Source organism: Tamandua tetradactyla, chromosome 2 (genome assembly GCF_023851605.1).
Source record: "Tamandua tetradactyla isolate mTamTet1 chromosome 2, mTamTet1.pri, whole genome shotgun sequence".
NCBI classification, from domain to species: Eukaryota; Metazoa; Chordata; class Mammalia; order Pilosa; family Myrmecophagidae; genus Tamandua; species Tamandua tetradactyla.
In genome coordinates, this window is record NC_135328.1 from 55284065 (window position 1) to 55301187 (window position 17123).

At 53.0% G+C, this 17123-nt stretch overlaps 1 protein-coding gene across 1 annotated transcript in view; it reads left to right on the forward strand.

The window, feature by feature from the left end:
- The first annotated feature begins 3244 nt into the window (after positions 1-3244).
- Positions 3245-17123, forward strand: part of NTNG2 (netrin G2) — a 65712-nt gene continuing 51833 nt past the window's right edge. Inside the window, exons 1-2 of the mRNA XM_077147307.1 lie at positions 3245-3375; positions 7057-8145. Coding sequence (XP_077003422.1) covers positions 7933-8145 — 213 coding nt within the window. The 5' untranslated portion in view covers positions 3245-3375; positions 7057-7932. The remainder of the gene's footprint in view (positions 3376-7056; positions 8146-17123) is intronic.

Here is a 17123-nt window from a genome sequence, read left to right on the forward strand (position 1 = left end):
CTTATATTATATATATTTTCATACACAAATGCTTTTTTTAAAACATAGATGAAAAAAACTAAATGCATTGTTCTGCAGATGTTTTTTGATAGTGGATTCCACATACACAATTCAAATTAAAACTGTGCAGTGGAGCCAAAATCTCACCAATGAAGAGGGTGATTAAGCTGCTGGTGAGAGGGGAGGCAGTGATTATTTTTTTGGGAGATTCGTTAACACTTTACTGCCCCTGGTGCTCAGCTTCTTTTCACTCCCAGGAAAAGGCCATTTGTCATAAGGCACCTTAATGAAGTTTAAAAATGAATGGTCCTCAGCCACCTGGTCCCTTCATGGCTAGCCTCCTATTTGTTCCCCATCTTGGAAAATGAACACTTCATTGTTCCCTTGAAAGGAACACTGTCTCCTAGAGGCTGCTGCAGCATGCTGACAACTCAGGATCATAGCGCAGGGGCCACCCTTCGAAGCAAATCTTTCGTTATGCAGGTAGAGAAACTGAGATCAAGAGTGAGGAGGTGGCATCGCCCAGGTCACACAACTAGTTAGGGTCTGCACCAAGAAAAGCCCATTATCGTGACTCTCAGTCCAGTGCACTTTCCACTACCCCGAAATTTCCAAGGTCTTTAAGTGGGGTGACCAAAAGATATGTTCTAGAATGGGTCCCTGAAAAAAAAAAAAAAAGCCTGTTGATAACAGTTTGTTGGAGAGACAGGGAGTATTGGAGGATGGGGAAGGGACATTAAAAAAATTATCTCCAGTGGCACACAGCTTTGCATATGGGACACTTAAACCATCCCGGCAATAACAGGGGAGTCCAGGGTCGCCGCACTGTATTCAGATGAACTACAAATAAAAGGCATCTTCCACCAGGCCTCGTTGACTGTTCACAGACAGCATCTAGTCAGAGATGATGATGGAGGAGGAGGGCGTTTCCCAGGGATTGATGACCCTGCCTGGGGGTGACAGCAGGCTGAGGGCCAACCCAGGCTATCACTCAACCTCTGCGAGAGCCCCACATTATGCCCTTCACTGCTGTCTGCAGGCTAAATATCTCAAAATCAAATCCTTGAAATCTCTTCTCCTCCAAGGAGCCTCCTCCTGCTGGATGTTTTTGAGGCCTGGAAGCAGGTAACCAGGGATTAGCATGCATCTGTTCTCCTGGACAGCTTCATGGGCCGGGCCCACCTCCTGCGGGAGGGATCTGAGCGCAGTGCTGACCGGTACAGGCTTGGAGGAGGCACTCCATAGCCTTGCCTTGACCCCACCTTGGAAAAGGAAGGACTCATCATTCACATCTTGCAGGTGGGGAAACTGAGGCTCATAAGCCATCTGCACTGGGCTCCAAGTCAGCTAGCATATAAGGCAGTGACAGAGCATCAGCTGGGAATTTGCAAGTCCAGCTTCCCTGTCTTGGATCTTCCTTAGCTGTGGGGCAAGGAGCTAAATTACATCTATAACATGGAGATTTGCTAATAACTGTTAAGTCACAGGGCAATTGGGAGGAATCAGCAAATAACGTATGTAAACTAATTCACATGAGGTCAGGCATAAAACAGATGAACAATAATTGTTAAATTACTATTATTATTGTTATAGCAGATGATAGTCTTTAATTTTGCATTCTCTGCCTGCTTTATCACAAGATTCTCAGTTTCTCCAAGAGTCTAAATGTTTTTCAGCAGCCCAGCCCCTTCTCCAGGTTTAAGAGGAGTCAGAAGAAGGGAAGGGTTAAGGTGGAGGTAAGGGGTGGTAGTGGGGTGTGGGCACTGAGGGGGCACATCTTGTTCCCATTCCTGGTACCCTCTGTGACCTTGGACCAGTCCCTCTCCCTCTCTGTCCTCAGGCCCTTTGTTCTTGATGCATCCAAATGAAAGGGCTGACTCCCAGATTGCTGCAGTGAGAACCTACTCAGAGGAGGCTGGGGTACCTGAAAACCACATGTCCCCTTGGAAGACCATGGAAGCTGTCCCCATAGTTCCAGGAGGTGGCCTGGCAGGAACCTCCAGGGGATCAAAGAGTCGAGGGCTGCCCAGTCTTACCAACTCCTTGGCCTCTGTCCTGGTCCCGCAGGAGTCTTCCCACAACCCCCTCCCCCCCGCCCCCACTGCTTGCTGCGGAGGCCAGAAAACCCCTTAGCTGAGGCCCTTCCTGCTCCCCTAATCTGCACTCTCTTCGGAGCTGGCTTGGCTTCATCAAAAGCAGGGCCCATCAGGGTGGAGGCGGCGATGTGTCAGCTGGTATTCAGGCTCTGGTTGTGTGCTCAGATTGCTCCCCCTTCCCATCTCCCCAAATCCACCCACCCACCCCTTTACCCACTGCTTGAGGCCTTCTGGGTGGCAGCACTTTGCAGGGAGAGACAGAGGAGCAGCTTTGATCCCCTGGCTGCTGGGTTGGGGGGGTAGTCGGGTAACTGCTTCACTTGGCCCCCTCCCAGGTGCCGATGGGGCCGCTCCCACACCCATGGCTGCTGGGACCCCGGCCAGGTCTCTGGGGGAAAAGGAAGCTGCAGCCCCGCGGCGCCCTCCCCACCGGCGTCTGACCCGAGCGGGCTGAGAATGCGCCCTGCGCGCAGGGACCCGATGGCCCCCGGGCCAGGAGGAGATGTTTAGGCACCGACCCCTCAGAGCAGGCTCGCTCCCGCGGCCTCCAACTGGGGCCACCCTGGCCGCGGGCCGGCCGGGACGCCCCTGCTCGCCGCCCGGCTCCCGGGGCTTTGGCGCGTCCCCCGAGTCTCGCAGTATTTCCTCCCTGCACCTTTAAGAAGACCGTTGCTCCGTGGTGGGATGGTGTGTTAAAGCCACACAGAGGAAGTTACGCAGCCCGGATCAGACCGAGAGATAAAAGCCCCGATGGTGATCGTGAGTGATGGCAAGAGGATTTAGCTTCGGCATTAACTTGGAGCCGAGTGCAGGGGGCCAGTGAAGCGCCCCGCCATCTGGCCCGCGCCGTGCCGAGGGGATGCCCCCGCGTCCCGACGAGCAGCAGCAAAGCCCACCCAGGCCGGGGGCTGCCCGGCGCCCAAGCGCTGATCCCCTCCGTGCCGCCCAGGGGGGCCAAAAAGTTTGCACTTGTTAGCGGCGACCTCCCGCTCGGCCCCGGTGGGCGATGCCTGCGGCGCGGCCGGCCCCCTCCCCTGGCCCGCGTCTCCGGGACAGCTGCGGGCGGCCCCCCCGGCAGCCGGAGGGCTCCCCAGTCCTAATCTGACGGCAGCGGCGGCGGCCACAGCATCCGCGGGAGCAACACCGGGACGAAGCGCCGGCTCACAGCCCTCTGCCCTCGCCCCAACCCAGCGCCAGCCGGAGCCGGGAGGAGGAGCGCTAGAGGGTGGCGGTCCACGGCCTCCCGGGTATCCGCTCCGGGAATCTGCTCCGAGCCGGGGTAAGGCGGGCAGGGAGAGCCCAGTAGGCGAGCGGGGGGTGGAGGGGGGTGGGGGGGCGAGACGCCGCAGCTTTGTCAGCCTGGTTTCATTTTTAAAGGGCTTCGGTGACCATGCAGGCTTTCCTGGGGCCACTTACAGCAGCCTAGCAAACGATCCGATGCAAAAGTTATTTGGTAGCGGCTGCTACTAGAGAAGGCTGGAGTCGCCGAGAGAGGGGTGTGTGTGTGTGTGTGTCCGCGTTTGTAGCAATATCTTAAAGGAGTAGCTTGTCTTTCTGGCTGGCTTTTTCCCAACTTGGGTCTTTTTCCATCTTTTTGTGTGCGGTTTGTGTGTGTGTGTGAGAGAGAGATGAGGGTTGATGTTACAGGAATGCCTGTATCTGCTTGCTTAAAGAAAATTAACCTTTTCTGGCGCCACTCCCCTACCCCAATTTAATAGCCACAACCTACAACCACCCTGTTTCCATACCCTTCCAATCCCTCCCAAACTGGTGAATATGCAAGTTGCACGGAGAAACTCTTAGCCACAGCTGGAAACTTCTTTCCGTGCTGTGTAAGGGTGTGTGGATGAAGGGTCGGGACTGGCTTTAGGGATTGTATGGAGGCGAACTTTGAACTGGACGATGTGCAGGTAGGGACAGACGAGACAGCTGCCGGCAGAGGACCGGGGGCTCGCAGGGCCCGCCCGCTCCCGAGCAAGTTGCCACCTGGGTGGCCGCGGGCGGCGGCGGCAGGGTCGCTGCTGCCAGCCGCTCGAGGAGAAAGGATGCAACTGTAAGTCCCGAGTGCTTTGCTTGGTGTCTAATTAAGGCAGGCGGTGCCAAATGAGGGGGCACTCTTGGGGCAGGCCAGGGCTTTATTAAAGGCGTGATTATGAATTGCTCTCGTGGTTTGCACACAACTTTGGAGAGATTAAAAAGCAGGCTTTGGTTTGCCCAGCACTTCCACGTGCAATATATGTAGTTTGCAGCCGGCCTAAAGCACCGACTCAACCCCGATCGGTTGGCGTCGGAGGCCCGGGACTGACCCCGCCCGCCAGCCCTCCGGGACCCACCCTCACGGCTCTAAACCACCCAGCGGAGGGCTCCTTCTCGAGCCCCGCCTCCCGCGCCCAACTTTCCCGGACTCCCCGCTATCCTAGCGGGCTTCCTGGCTGCCGAGAGGGTGTGTGGGGTGGGGTGGGGGCTAGAGCACGGAACAAGCGGTCGTTCCAGGGCTGGAGGGCAGCCAGGGCATCCGGAACCGGGATGCCCGCTGCTGCAACAGTGAGTGGGGGGCACCCAGCCCAGGACCCTGGACAGAGAGGTGATCTTCTCCTGAGCTGGCACCCCTTTTCCTCCTTCACTCCCCACCCCACCCTCCGAAGGCAGATTTCACTCCCCTCCGCAGTCCCCGCCCGGAAGGGAGGGGGAACCTCGGGATGGTTGGATCCCCAGAAGCCCCCACCCCTCCGCCCCCCACCCCTAGGTTCCCCCGGGGTCCGGCGCCCGCCGCTCAAGTTTCCTTCACCGAGAGGGCGCAGCAGACACCTCGGAGAGGAGCCTGCCCGCCAGCCCAGCCAGCTCCAAGAGGCGCTAATTCAATAAGACAGAGAAATCTGAGTTCAGAAATCCTGATAAAATCTAATTTTCAGGTTTTAATACCCTGGCTATCAGCCCCCCTCGGTTCCTGAGGACTCTTAAAAGAAAATAAAGCGCATTGATTCTATTTGTTTCTGGGAGCTGCAGTTTCTTAATAATATCAGGTGAAGATTTATTTTCCGAGGAGAAAACAATCCACTGGGATACAACCTCTTACTCTGAAATTTCTCCCGCTGGCTTCCCACTCTCTCTTTTCGCCTCGTTATTCCAGGGATTCTTGCATCTCCTACCCCCCCCTCCTTTTTTTATTCTTTTTTGGCAAAAACCGACCGTAATATTTGCGTGGCGAGCTCACAATTCCCTCTACGATGCCAGCGACGCCCAATTGATTGACTGTTTGTAAACACAATTTTTTTCTTCCGGCAGATTTTGTTGTTGGCGTTTTTTGCCTCCATTTTCCAGGGAACGCATGGCATTCAAACCAACAGAACTGCAAAAGCAATTAAGAGATTTGCAAGGTGCTCGGCCTGGCCTCCCCGCCTCCCCACACCCAGCCCTGGTCCAGCGCCTTCCAAGCCGGGGGCGGCCGCTGGTCCTGCAGACCAAGGAAGCTGGCAGCTGGGCCACCCTGCGAGCCACACCCGCGCCCTGCTTGTCCCCGGCGTGAGGAGCTCCCTACCTGTTAGCGAACAGTCGGGAGTCCGTGGCTTGAAGAATTAATTAGGGACGTGCTGTTTTCTGGGCAGCACAGAGCTGGGGTAGAAGCATCCAAACCCTTGCCGGCCGCGCTATTTTATTTTTACTACATTTTCTCAGATTGTAAAAATAGACGCCGGGCGTATTTGAGAGTTTTCTAACAACCACCACGCTCAAGGCCGGGCAGGTTCTGAAACAGGTTTCTCTTTAAGCAGCCGGAGGTGAGACCTGAAAATGGGGACCCTGCCGCCTCTTCATTCATCTCCATCAGGGGCCTTCAGCCAGTCAGAGAGGTGGGGGACTGCCTTAAGGCAGATGTAGGAATCTCGGGCCTGGAGTCCCCCCACGCTGGCTGGGGGCTTCTTCCCAAGGCCAGGTGCTCAGCCCCAGCAGGCAGCGTTCCCCACTCAGGTTGTCATTTTTGGCAGGGGCTTCTTTGTATCTGGGTGGAGAATGGGGTTTCATGCAAAACCTAGTTAACTCTTCAGGGACATTTACAATGTCCAGGTGAGAGGCAGGTTTATGTTCAGCACCAATGTGCAGCCATTTGGGAATTCAAACGCAGTAATTGTAGACATAACTAGAATAATTAATGGCACAGGTGCATCTACTGTGTCTCAATGCAGTAACCTTTGACCTATTGGCCAATTCTTTTGGCTAGAATCCCATACTGGTTGGATCGGAATTCTTCCGGAGACATAGCAAGCATCTGTAAACACCGCAGTAGTAGGGTCATGTGCTTTACAATGTAACATTCCTATTACTTATGTCTATTTGGACTTTTAAATAATTTCCAGTAGCTTAAAATAGCAAAGCAATGATCATTATATTGATCCCTTGATAAACATTCCCTCTAAGGATGATTGGCCTTGATCAGAAAATCTAATATGAGAAAACATTGTCTTGCCTGTGAAAGTCTTCAATTTCCCAATTTTCTTACAGTTAAAAAATTAAAATCTCCATTTCCAAGATTGTGTCTGTCCTTGGGAAATTATTTATCCACACACAGCTGTTGATTGTTTGCCGACGCACGGACCGCTCTGTTAGTCTGCGCCTACAGTTACAGTCTCGGCTTTGCCTTTAACAGCGTTGACATTTTGACTTGCCAGTCATGGTATTTTAAAGCAACTATTAAATCTTGGTTCCTGGGGATGTTTTAGAAAGTCGCTGACCCCCGAGAGGGGGCATTTCTGCTGACCCAAAACCCCCATAAATGATGGGGAAAAAATTCATCACCTTTTAAAATAACGGGCTCAAGTTCCAAATGTGCAACTCCAATATTAATAAAAATAATCCAGGTTTCTCAGGAGACCTTGCTAATACAGCCTCATTTCCCCCACATTTTGCTAAAGAGCTTTTGTTCTTATACATTTTTATTCTCCCCTCCCTTTTTAATTTGTTGCAGGTGTTGTTGCTAATGAGCTCGCTCTCCTCTCCTCTTACAATGAAAGACAAGCCAGACCCCAGGTACCTGGATGGATTGAGAGCCGAAGCCTCAGAAACTTCATAATAAGTTGCCGATGGCTACCAGCCAAGGTCAGCTGGCCCCCATTAGTGCCTCTCCCTACCAAAGTAGAGCCAAATAACCTTCTCCTCAGTTAACACCTCACTAGTTTGCTTTTTTTTTTTTTCCTTTTTAAATCTTTCAGTATGGTAGCACACTTGTTGTCACTTTAAACCCATATGAAAAGAAATCTCTTTTATTGGTCTGAGACTCCAAGTCCAATCCCAAAGAGGAACATGTTTCCAGCTAACATGTATACCTCCTGATTTTATTTTATCTTTACAATGCAGGCCGGAGGGTTGTTTTGCAGTTGTGTTGAGCACATCACACAATAAGGGCCCTTTAAAGGCCTGGATTGATTGGAAGGACAAAAATTAAAAGCAATCTGATCCGGCCTCATGCCAGATCCCTGCGGATATTCTCCCTATCCCGTTTCCATCCACTGTCACAATTTGAGAGTCTGCCTGATTTGATCAGGTTCACCTCTGGGAGAGGTGTAATGCCAAGGTTAGGAGGACATGAGGCTATGGACAACTTTTTGATCTACCCATCAGCAGTCTGAGAAACGCTGGCTCTGAATTTTCCATATCAGCCTTTTGGAAAAAAACAACAAGTTCCTCGCTGCTCGCAAACCCACAGTGCTCGAGTCCCTGGGACGTCCTGGCCACCACTGCCTGGCAGATGTGGCATTTCCATGCTGAGGCTGCAAGTCCCGCCTGACCCAGCTGCTGCCTCTCCAAGGCCTCTCTGGGCCGCACCCCTGCGGTCTGCGCAGCCATGCTGCACCTGCTGGCACTCTTCCTGCACTGCCTCCCACTGGCCTCTGGGGACTACGACATCTGCAAATCCTGGGTGACCTCGGATGAGGGCCCCACCTGGGAGTTCTACGCCTGCCAGCCCAAGGTGATGCGCCTGAAGGACTATGTCAAGGTGAAGGTGGAACCCTTGGGCATCACGTGTGGAGACCCCCCTGAGAGGTTCTGCTCCCATGTAAGTTAGCCCACTGCTCTTCTGTTCGGTCAGGCCAAGTGGGAAAGAGTCTGGGACCGACACTTGGGAGGATGAGCAGGGCAGGAGGACTGAGGCGTAAGCCTGCCTTTCCTGCATCTGGGATTGGGTCAGGTCTTTGTCCCATCTTGGAAATGTGCCAATGTAAAATCCATCCCTAGGGACTCTGAAGTCATGGGATACTGTCATCTGGGTTGGGGGCATTCTTGCCAGTTGGCCATTAATTTGTTTCCTCTCAGGAAGACAGAGTAGTCACAGATCCCTAGCCTTGCAGATAAGCCCTGCCTGCCTTGGTAGGGAGTCAGCGATAGGGACCAGTAAGTGAGGTGTTTGCAATGTTATACTCTGACTTTCCCCCAGTGATCCCTTTGATGCCACAACGTCCCATCTCATCCAATCCAATCCAACAAATTTAATTGTGAGACCAGGGTGTGCCAAGCACTGGGCTGACACTCTGCAGGGGCGGGTCTGAAGGAAGCCCAGAGAGTACTGGTAAGGGAGGAAGGGAAGGTCAGGTCAGGATAGACAGCGTGACTGGTGCCCTTTCCAATCCCACCCCATGTGTGAACACCACGGTCACTGGTTAAGTCCGGAGAAACGTAGATGTTCAAGCACCATCACTTGAGTCCCCAAGACGGAGAAGGATGGAATCTTACAATTATTGAGTACCCCCAGTATCAAGTAATATTAACAACAGCAATAGCAAGGGTCACTTCATACAAGCTCCTTGGGGCGGAGTGGTGGTGGTGGTGGTGACTAAGGGCTTGATATGTCTCATTCCATTGAATCCTCAGCTCAGCTCAGCTAGTTGTTGATCCTGTGTTGTATAAAAGTAGGAAATTTTAGAGTGTGGGCCCCATCCCCTCAACTGTAAAATGGCAACCATCATGGTGCACACTCAGCGTTGTGAGGATTATGTGAACTGATACGTGTGAAGCGCTCTGAGTGAGGTCTGGCACAAAGCAAGTGACATGCATGTTCGCTTTTATCATTTCTGGTTTACACATGGGGGAAACTGAGGCAGCAGACCTGAAGGCTCTTGCCCAAGGTTATTCACCAGGAAGTGGTGAAGCTGTGATTCAAGTTCAGTGTGCTCAGCTCCAAGGTCACTGAGCTGGACTGCCTCCCGAGGGGGCTTTCCCATTGCGCCGTGCCCTGGAGGCCCCGTCCCTGGCAGGTGGCGGTCAGGGCAGCCAGGCCGTGAGAGCTGGCAGGAGGGCTCTGTGGCATCCTCTGGGTGGTTGCTGTTTCTGCATGTCCTTGGGGAAGGCTCCAGGTCTCCGGGTTTATGGTGGGGCCTGACCAGGCACCCTCCTGCCAGGTTCCTGAGGGAGGATGCCTTAATCCCATGGGGCAGCTTCAGTCACATCGCAAAGCTGTCAGCCCAGGAAGGAGCATTCCCATTTGGACTTGTCAGCAGTGATAAGGCTGTCACTGTGGGTGGTGACTGGGCCAGCAGGGAGCCAGCTGGGGAGAGACGGAGGGAGCACAGGGCTGAGAGCTGGGGGCGGGGGGGCAGGATGGTAGGGTTTGCTCTGCTAGGGACCAAAGGGCCCTTCGCTGGCCCAGAGGGTGAGCCCGGCAGAGAGCCCAGCTGTCAGCCACCCACCCCAGCTCGAGCACTTCTCCACACTCCTCCTGAGACAGAATCAACCTCTGCCTCTCATACTGAGAGTCTTGACTGTATTTTTTTCTCTTAAATATTAATCATTTCCTTTACTGGTGTGCCAAGGTGGGCAGTTGAATTGTAATTCAAAGGCTATAGGGGTGGAAATGAGCATCAGGTGCAAATCCGAGGCCCTTTCCTGGCCAGAGCCCGCTCGGGATGCCCTTGACCCTGGACCTCCACCCCAGCCCACTGCACCCCCCCACCCCCACCCCAGACACAGACCCAGCACAGCCGCCGGGGGCAGGAGGTCATCTCTCCCACGCTGGACTGGGCTGGAGTCCAGGCAGGTGTCCTCGGAGCCCTGGGTCTGGAAGGAGCTGCCTTCTCCTCCCCGGGGAGGGCAGGTGGTGAGGGCAGGGGCAGAAGAATAGCAGCTCCAAGACCTCCTGCACGGTGGGTCCTCAGTGTTTCACCACCTGTTTGATGGACTTAAATATTTCATTACGGGCTGCCATCCGGCTCTGCCTTTGATTACAAATGCGGAGCCGACGGGGATGGGGCTGCTGCCTTGGCAGATGGAGGGCAGCCTTGGGGAGAGCTGCTCCCGCAGAGGGGCGAGGGGCACGTCCGAGTGCACATGGGTTCAAACCCCAATGCCCCCACTTATTGTGGCTTCCCCTAAGCAGGTCCTAGGCACGTCCCATTTAATCATCTCTGTGATGCTCTGAAGTTGGCACTATCCTAATCCCATTTTAGGGATTAAAATCCCTAATTCCTACCAAGGTCACTCAGTATAGAAGCAGCAGTGCCAGACCCAGGAGCTTGTCTGTGGCTGAAGATCTGTGCTTACCCCCAACGCTGCATGGGCTCTCCTCTGTGAGCTTCTACTCCTCTGAGCTTCAGTATCTTCATCTGAACAACAGAGATAATACTGTAGGAGTGTCACCCTGCTGGCAGGAGGGATGCTGCCTGGCCACACCCATCCTGGGCCCAGTGCCCATGCATAGTAGGTGCTCAGTGTACATAGCTCTTACTCGCCTATTCTCATTATCATTCCCTCGGTAACTTTCCTGGCTTTTCTTCTTCCCGGAGTTCTTTGCCTCTTTCCAGCCTTGAGGATGCCATGCCCTGGGTTTCTAGTCTCTGGGCAACAGACAGCCAGTGGACGCCCAGAGAGCTTAAACTCCTCCAGCCACGGCAGTTGGTAGTCACCGGCCACCAGAAGGCGCCCTAACGGCAGCTGGACGGTCCACTGCCCCCTTAACCTTGCAATCGCCCAGTGGGTCAGTCCCTGCTCCCTGAGACCCGTCTTGTCCCGTAGCAGGCGGTGGGCCTGTCCCCAGAGCCAGTCAACCGGAGCGTGAGCCCCAGAGCACCTCGAGGGTGCAAGAGGGACCAAGGGTTGGCTGTCCTTTTCAGAGTTCAGGGTACAGACCCCCTCTGTCCCCAGGCTTCCTGTCCTTCGGCAAGGCCACCTGAGACTGAATTGTAAATTCCATCCTGGCGAGGAAGGGGAGGGGGAAGAAAGACAAGATAAATGAATAAATAAAAACCTATTGGCTTTAAATGCACAATGAGAATTAATAGGGATGAGCTCTCAACCGAGGATACTCGGGCAAGGGCAAAATTTCAATGAGAGTTGCAGGAGAAGAGAGGCAGCCCTCAACCCCTCAGTTCCCGGGGCCTGGCTGCAGAGGGCTGGCCGGCCTGGCCTGGCTGCTGGGCCACGGAGGAGAAAAGACCGCGCTCCCGGCCCCTCCAGGACAGGGGAGACCCAAGCTAGGCATGGGGAGCAGCCCCACAGTGCTTTGCAAGACAGCTTACTCATCTGCTACCTGTAGGAAACGTGAAAGGAAGGGGGAAACCTTTCTTTGTGCCTTGAAGACAAAAACTAACCGCTTGAGACTCCTGGGAGAGACGGTAGCCAAGGAGAGAGAGTGCCACAGAATTCGCCCAGGCAGGATGGCATTCAGGGGACCCTACAGGCTGGCTAACCAAAGTGTGGTCCTCAGGCTAGCTGTATCGGCACCACCTTGTTAGAAATGCAAAATCCAAGGCCCTGCCCCAGGCCTGCTGAGCCAGAATCTGCATTTTGTCAAGAAGTCTCCGTGGTTTGGATGCACCATGTGGCCTTTTCGTGGTGGTTGAAACCTTTTGCTGTAGAAGGGTGGGGAAGCCTGTACATCCCGCAGGATATCTGCAAGTTCAGGAAGAGTCTTTGCTGAGGGAAGAAAGGTGGAGGGCAGGAGGGACTCAGGGGGTCCTGGGAGGGAGGGAATAGAGCTGGAGCTGACCTCCCTGAATGACAGCCTCCCTCACCACGCCAGGGGCTTCACTCGGAGCCAGTGGAAGTTTCTCCAAGAGAGGCAGCATGACGTCCAGGCAAGGGTCACAGATCTGGAAAACTGAAGACCTGAGTTCACATCCCAGCCCTGCCATTGGTGGGCTATATGATATGGGACAAGTCATTTATTTAAATTCTCTGAGTCTTGGGCAGGCCATAGTGGCTCAGCAGGCAAGATTGCTTGCCTGCCATGCCAGAGGACCCAGGTTCGATTCCCAGTGCCTGCCCATGTAAAAAGAATAAAAATAAAAAAATAATTTAAATTCTCTGAGTCTCAGTTTCCTCACCTGTAGAGGGAATGGTTGTGGCTGCCTCCCCGGGGCTTCCTGGGAGGAGGAACAGCTCTCTGAAAATATCTGAAAGTCCTGAGTTGGAGCGTAAGTTCTTCTAGTGTGAGGCTTCAATATTGTGGCTTTCAAATGTTCTTCATTTTCAAATGTTCTTGAAATGAATGAACATCAAGCTTCTCATCTCAGGGAGACTCCAGGATAAAAAGTGCTCGGTCTTGTCAAGAGAAGGCCATGAAGGTTCACCTGGGAGCACACTTCTCACTCCAGTGGAACCTGCTTTACCTTCTCTCATGCCTCGCTTTAGCCTTCTGCAGAACAAGTTGCCCCATCCCTCCCTCAGGGAGTCTGCTGAGCTGATTAATGCAGATGATAGGTGGGTCCTGGACTCCCCCAGCCCCTCCCCACCCCAAGCTGGAACCCTGCATGCAGAATCAGAGTCACAGATGCCCTGCCCCTTGCCAGACCTCAGTGTTCATGAAACGTTTCCATCCGGCAACCAAACAGTAGTGGCCGGCCCACTGGCTCAGGCTTCCTGCCCCCTCTGCATTCCCAGCCCCCAAACCCATAGAGGAGCGTAGAGTGTACATGGAACACCCTTCCCCAGTCTCCACCTCTCCCCATCACACCTGCCCATCCACAGACATATCAGAGTCTGACCTCATGCTCAGCACAGGCCTGGCATCTGGCAGGTTCTCTGCCACGAGGAGCTTGGCAGCTGGGATGGGAAAGCAAGATAATTTGTGAAAATTTAGAAACAGAACAAGAGGCACCCAACAGACATTAAAGACCATATACCACTAACACGTGGCTGAAACAGAGAACTAAGATAATGGCAGCTTACCAAGGGTGGGGGCGCACCTCCCCCCAACCCGCTCTCAATGCTCACCATGCCACTTGCCACCTCCCGGTCTTTGCCGAGGCTTTATGCTCTTCCCTTTCTTCCTGTCTCATCTTCCATTCTTTACCTGGAGAACCCTGGCTCATTTTTCAAGATTCAGGTTGGATCTCACCTCCTCCAGGAGTCTTTCCCTGACTCCCTAACCTAGATGGGTTAGAAGGCACTCTGGACACATTCCTGTGAAGGTATATTGTCCACGCCCAGTGGTTAAGAACTCAGGCCTCCAGGCAGAGAGGAGAAGTTTGGAATCCCCTGCTGTGTGACCTGCAGCATGTGACATGACCTCTCTGGGCCTTGTTGCCTCAACTAAGGGCTGTTAAAAGGGCTAAATTAACAGCCCTATTAACAGCTAACTTAGGGCTAAGTTGCCTCAACTTAGGGCATGAGCACAGTGCCTGGCAGATAGCAGATGTTCAATTCATGCTATTTATTAGTACAAATCTAGAACTCCTGGTGTATGTTTCCCCCTGGGACTGTGAGTGCCTCAAGGCAGAGGCTGCTTCATTCATCTTTGTGACCCACCACTTCCCTTGTGGCTCAGTCACTGTACAGTAAGCATTTACTGAATGAATGAATGAATGGATGGATGGATGGTTGGTGTGACCCAGGAAGCCTTTTCGAAGGAGGAAGGATTAAGACAGAGTCTTGGAGGAAGAACTAGGATTTTAATCAGGACAGAGGAGCTCTGGAAGCTCCTACTTCTCTCCATCAGAGTCCTTCTTCTGTGGGATTTGCAGTCAGATGAAACGAAGAGTTTGCACAAGTCTGTCCTTAGGTGGAAAGTGACTTTGGAGCCTGAGCTTCACCCAGCCCTTAGTTAAAGCCGCTCAGTCTCTTGAAGTGCCTGAGGCAGGGCCCAGCCTAGGACAAGAATAGTTCCATGCAATAACATCTTGTTTCATGAAGTCTCCTTCCTGGGGGAAAGAACTGGGCCAGCTCTTCCTGCCAAGGTCTGGGGCCCACTGGGGAGGCGTGGGCTGTGGGGCCTTGGCACTGGGAGCTGCTGACAGCCCCCCAAATGTGTGAGGTCCTTGTCTGTTCCTGCTAGCCCGTGACTTTTCTGAAGAGAATGGGTTTGGGTCCAGACACCCCAAGGAGGGCAGAGGGCAGAGGGCAGTGCATTTGGGACTTAGTGAAGAAGGGAAAGGACTTGGAGGGAAACACCATTTCAGAGAGTATCAGAGACTTGCAGATTCCAGAACTCAGAGTAAACTTTTCTGATTTTCACAGCCCACCTTTCCCTAGAATCCTCTTCCTCTTCCATCTCTATACTCCCCAGCCCTGATTTTTAATACAGTTTCATTTCTTTCATTATGTTTTATTTTATGCATTATAAACTGCCTCAAATCCCATGTGTGATGAAGCAAGAGATGGGTGGACAGACAGGCAGACAGGCTTTATAATACTGTGGCAATCTTGGGATTAGCTTTCAGGGCAGACAGGAGCTCAAATTTATTCCACCACTGTCTGGATGTGAGATTTTGAATAAGTGCCTTGGTGACTCTGAGCCTCAGTTTTCTCTTCTAAAAATGGGGATAATATGAGACACAACCTCAAAGGAAGGTTGCATGAATGAGATGAGCTAAAACATGTAAAGCCCTCAGCTGTGGGCCTGGCACAAAATTAGTGTTCAAAAAAAGGAGATTTCATTTTCATCCTAGAATTTAGCACAAGGCACAAAAGGAATGAAAACAGAAAATAGACAGAAGATGATCCTATAGTCCAAGTGTCTGAGGGGAATAGGTAGCATTCGCCACAGGAGTTCAGAGGTAGAGGCCAGGTACCAGAAGGGTCTGGGGAGTCGTCTGTGGCTGGGTCTTGAAGGATAGGAAGGATTGAGAGAAGCCTTGGGAGCCACAGTGCAGGCAGAAGGAGTGGTGAGTGCAAAGACATGGAGGAGAGGTGAGGGTGGCATGAGAGGAGAGCGCCACTCCATCTGCTTGTTTTATTGAAGCTCCCCATCAGCCTGTGGGGCAGGGATGTTATTGCACTGTTTGATACATGGGAGATCATGATTTGCTCGAGATCCCACTAAGCGGTGGAGCTGGAATTCAAACCTTCCTCTGCCTGGTTCCTAACAGCTCTTTAGGGCCAGGGGAATTAAGCCAAGGTTCAGCAGGCGGAGAGGGGTAGGAGGAGCAGAACGGTGGGCAGAGGTGAGCAGTGGGCAGGCAGAGGCCCGGGGGAGCTCACAGGGCACGAAGTGCGGCTGGAACAGAGCGTGCCAAGATCAATAAAGTGGGTGCTGAGCTGCAGCCCCTCACCCTCACCCTCCAGCCATTGCATCTGGGCTGCAAAGCTGTATTCCCACCACCCAGCCCCTGACAGGCTCACCTACCCCTGACCCAGACAGGGTCCCATGTCCACACGGACACGGGGCTTCTTCCCGGAGGAGACCGGCGTGATGAGGAGAATTGGAAATGGCAGATGATGCAGAAACCGGTTCTGTTCGGCTTTGGTTTGCAGAATCTGATTTGTTTTTCATCAGGAGCAGATTTGCTTAAATATATGAAAATGTGTTTCTAATTTCCCAAGCACACACCACCTGCTGGTGGGGGCAGTGTGTTAGAGTGAAATGAACGCTGGATGGGGGCTGGGGACTTCTAGGATCCCGCAAAGCTTCTACTGCTGGGCAACTGAGGCAACCCCTCTTGGCCTCAGTTTCCCCAACTGTACAACAACGTTTGACTAGATTAACCAGTTTGTCCAGTGTTCCTGGGTGGTTCCCGAATACATTCGGGGAGTTTGGGAAATGCAGGCTGGGATTCAGCTTGGCCACAAACAGATAAAACAGGGTCTTGGGGGTGGGGGGAGAAGTTCAAATGCAGGTAGAGGGTTTCTGAACACTTACCTGTTCTCAGCACAGCCCTAAGCATTTTCCATGCAATATTTCACCAAACCTTCCCAAATGTACTGCATGGTAGAAATTACTATTGTCCCCATTTTATAGATGAGAAAACTGAGCCCTGGTATTGTAAGGTGGAGTCAAGGTTTACACTCACATCCCAGTCATTGAATGACCTGAGGGGGGGCGGGAAGACCCAAATGCATGCCCCCTCCCCCATCCCCCTTCCCTCCTGTCTCCCCTCCCTGCCTCTTATTATTTTGTAGTATGTCTTTTAGGCTAGGATGTTAACTTTGATTCTCAGAGAAGGGTAATTGGGGGAGGTGATGCTGTGACTTCTCTCTGGTCTCTGAATATTTCCTCTCCAGCTTCCACATCATGTCCTCCCTTCTCCCACTCAGCAGGCACTAATCAGATTCTGTGTCTCAGCCTTGCCACGTAGGTGGGCCTTGCACATAGCAGGCACTAAATAAATGCTGATACTAATTACCCCTCAGCTCAAATAGAGAGTGCATTTGGAAGGAGTATTAGAGATGATCCAAGACCAACGCAGAGAAAGACCCCAGTAACTATAAGCACATGACGGTAGAACTGACTGCTCAGGTGAAAGTGGGGGGCCTGGAACCTTGGTGCTGCAGACTTTCCTGCCCACCCCCACCCACCCGGTTCCATGAGCCCTCACCCCAGGAAGTCCTAGGGCTCCTGTAAACACAATATGAAACCACTGATGGAGTCCAAAGCCTCTCATTTCCTACATGGGGAAACTGAGGCCCGGAGGGGTGGATCTCCAGTGAGTAGCAGCCGAGCCAGGAGGCTGAATGGCAGGTGGGGGCGCCAAAGGAGGAGACTGAGGGGGCCCTGGGGGCCTGAGGCCTCTACTCCAGGTCTCCAACCATCCACTCGCACTGGACTTGACCTCACCCAGCCGCATTTGGACAGGGTGTGGGCTACCTGCCTGGAAGCCACTTGTAGCC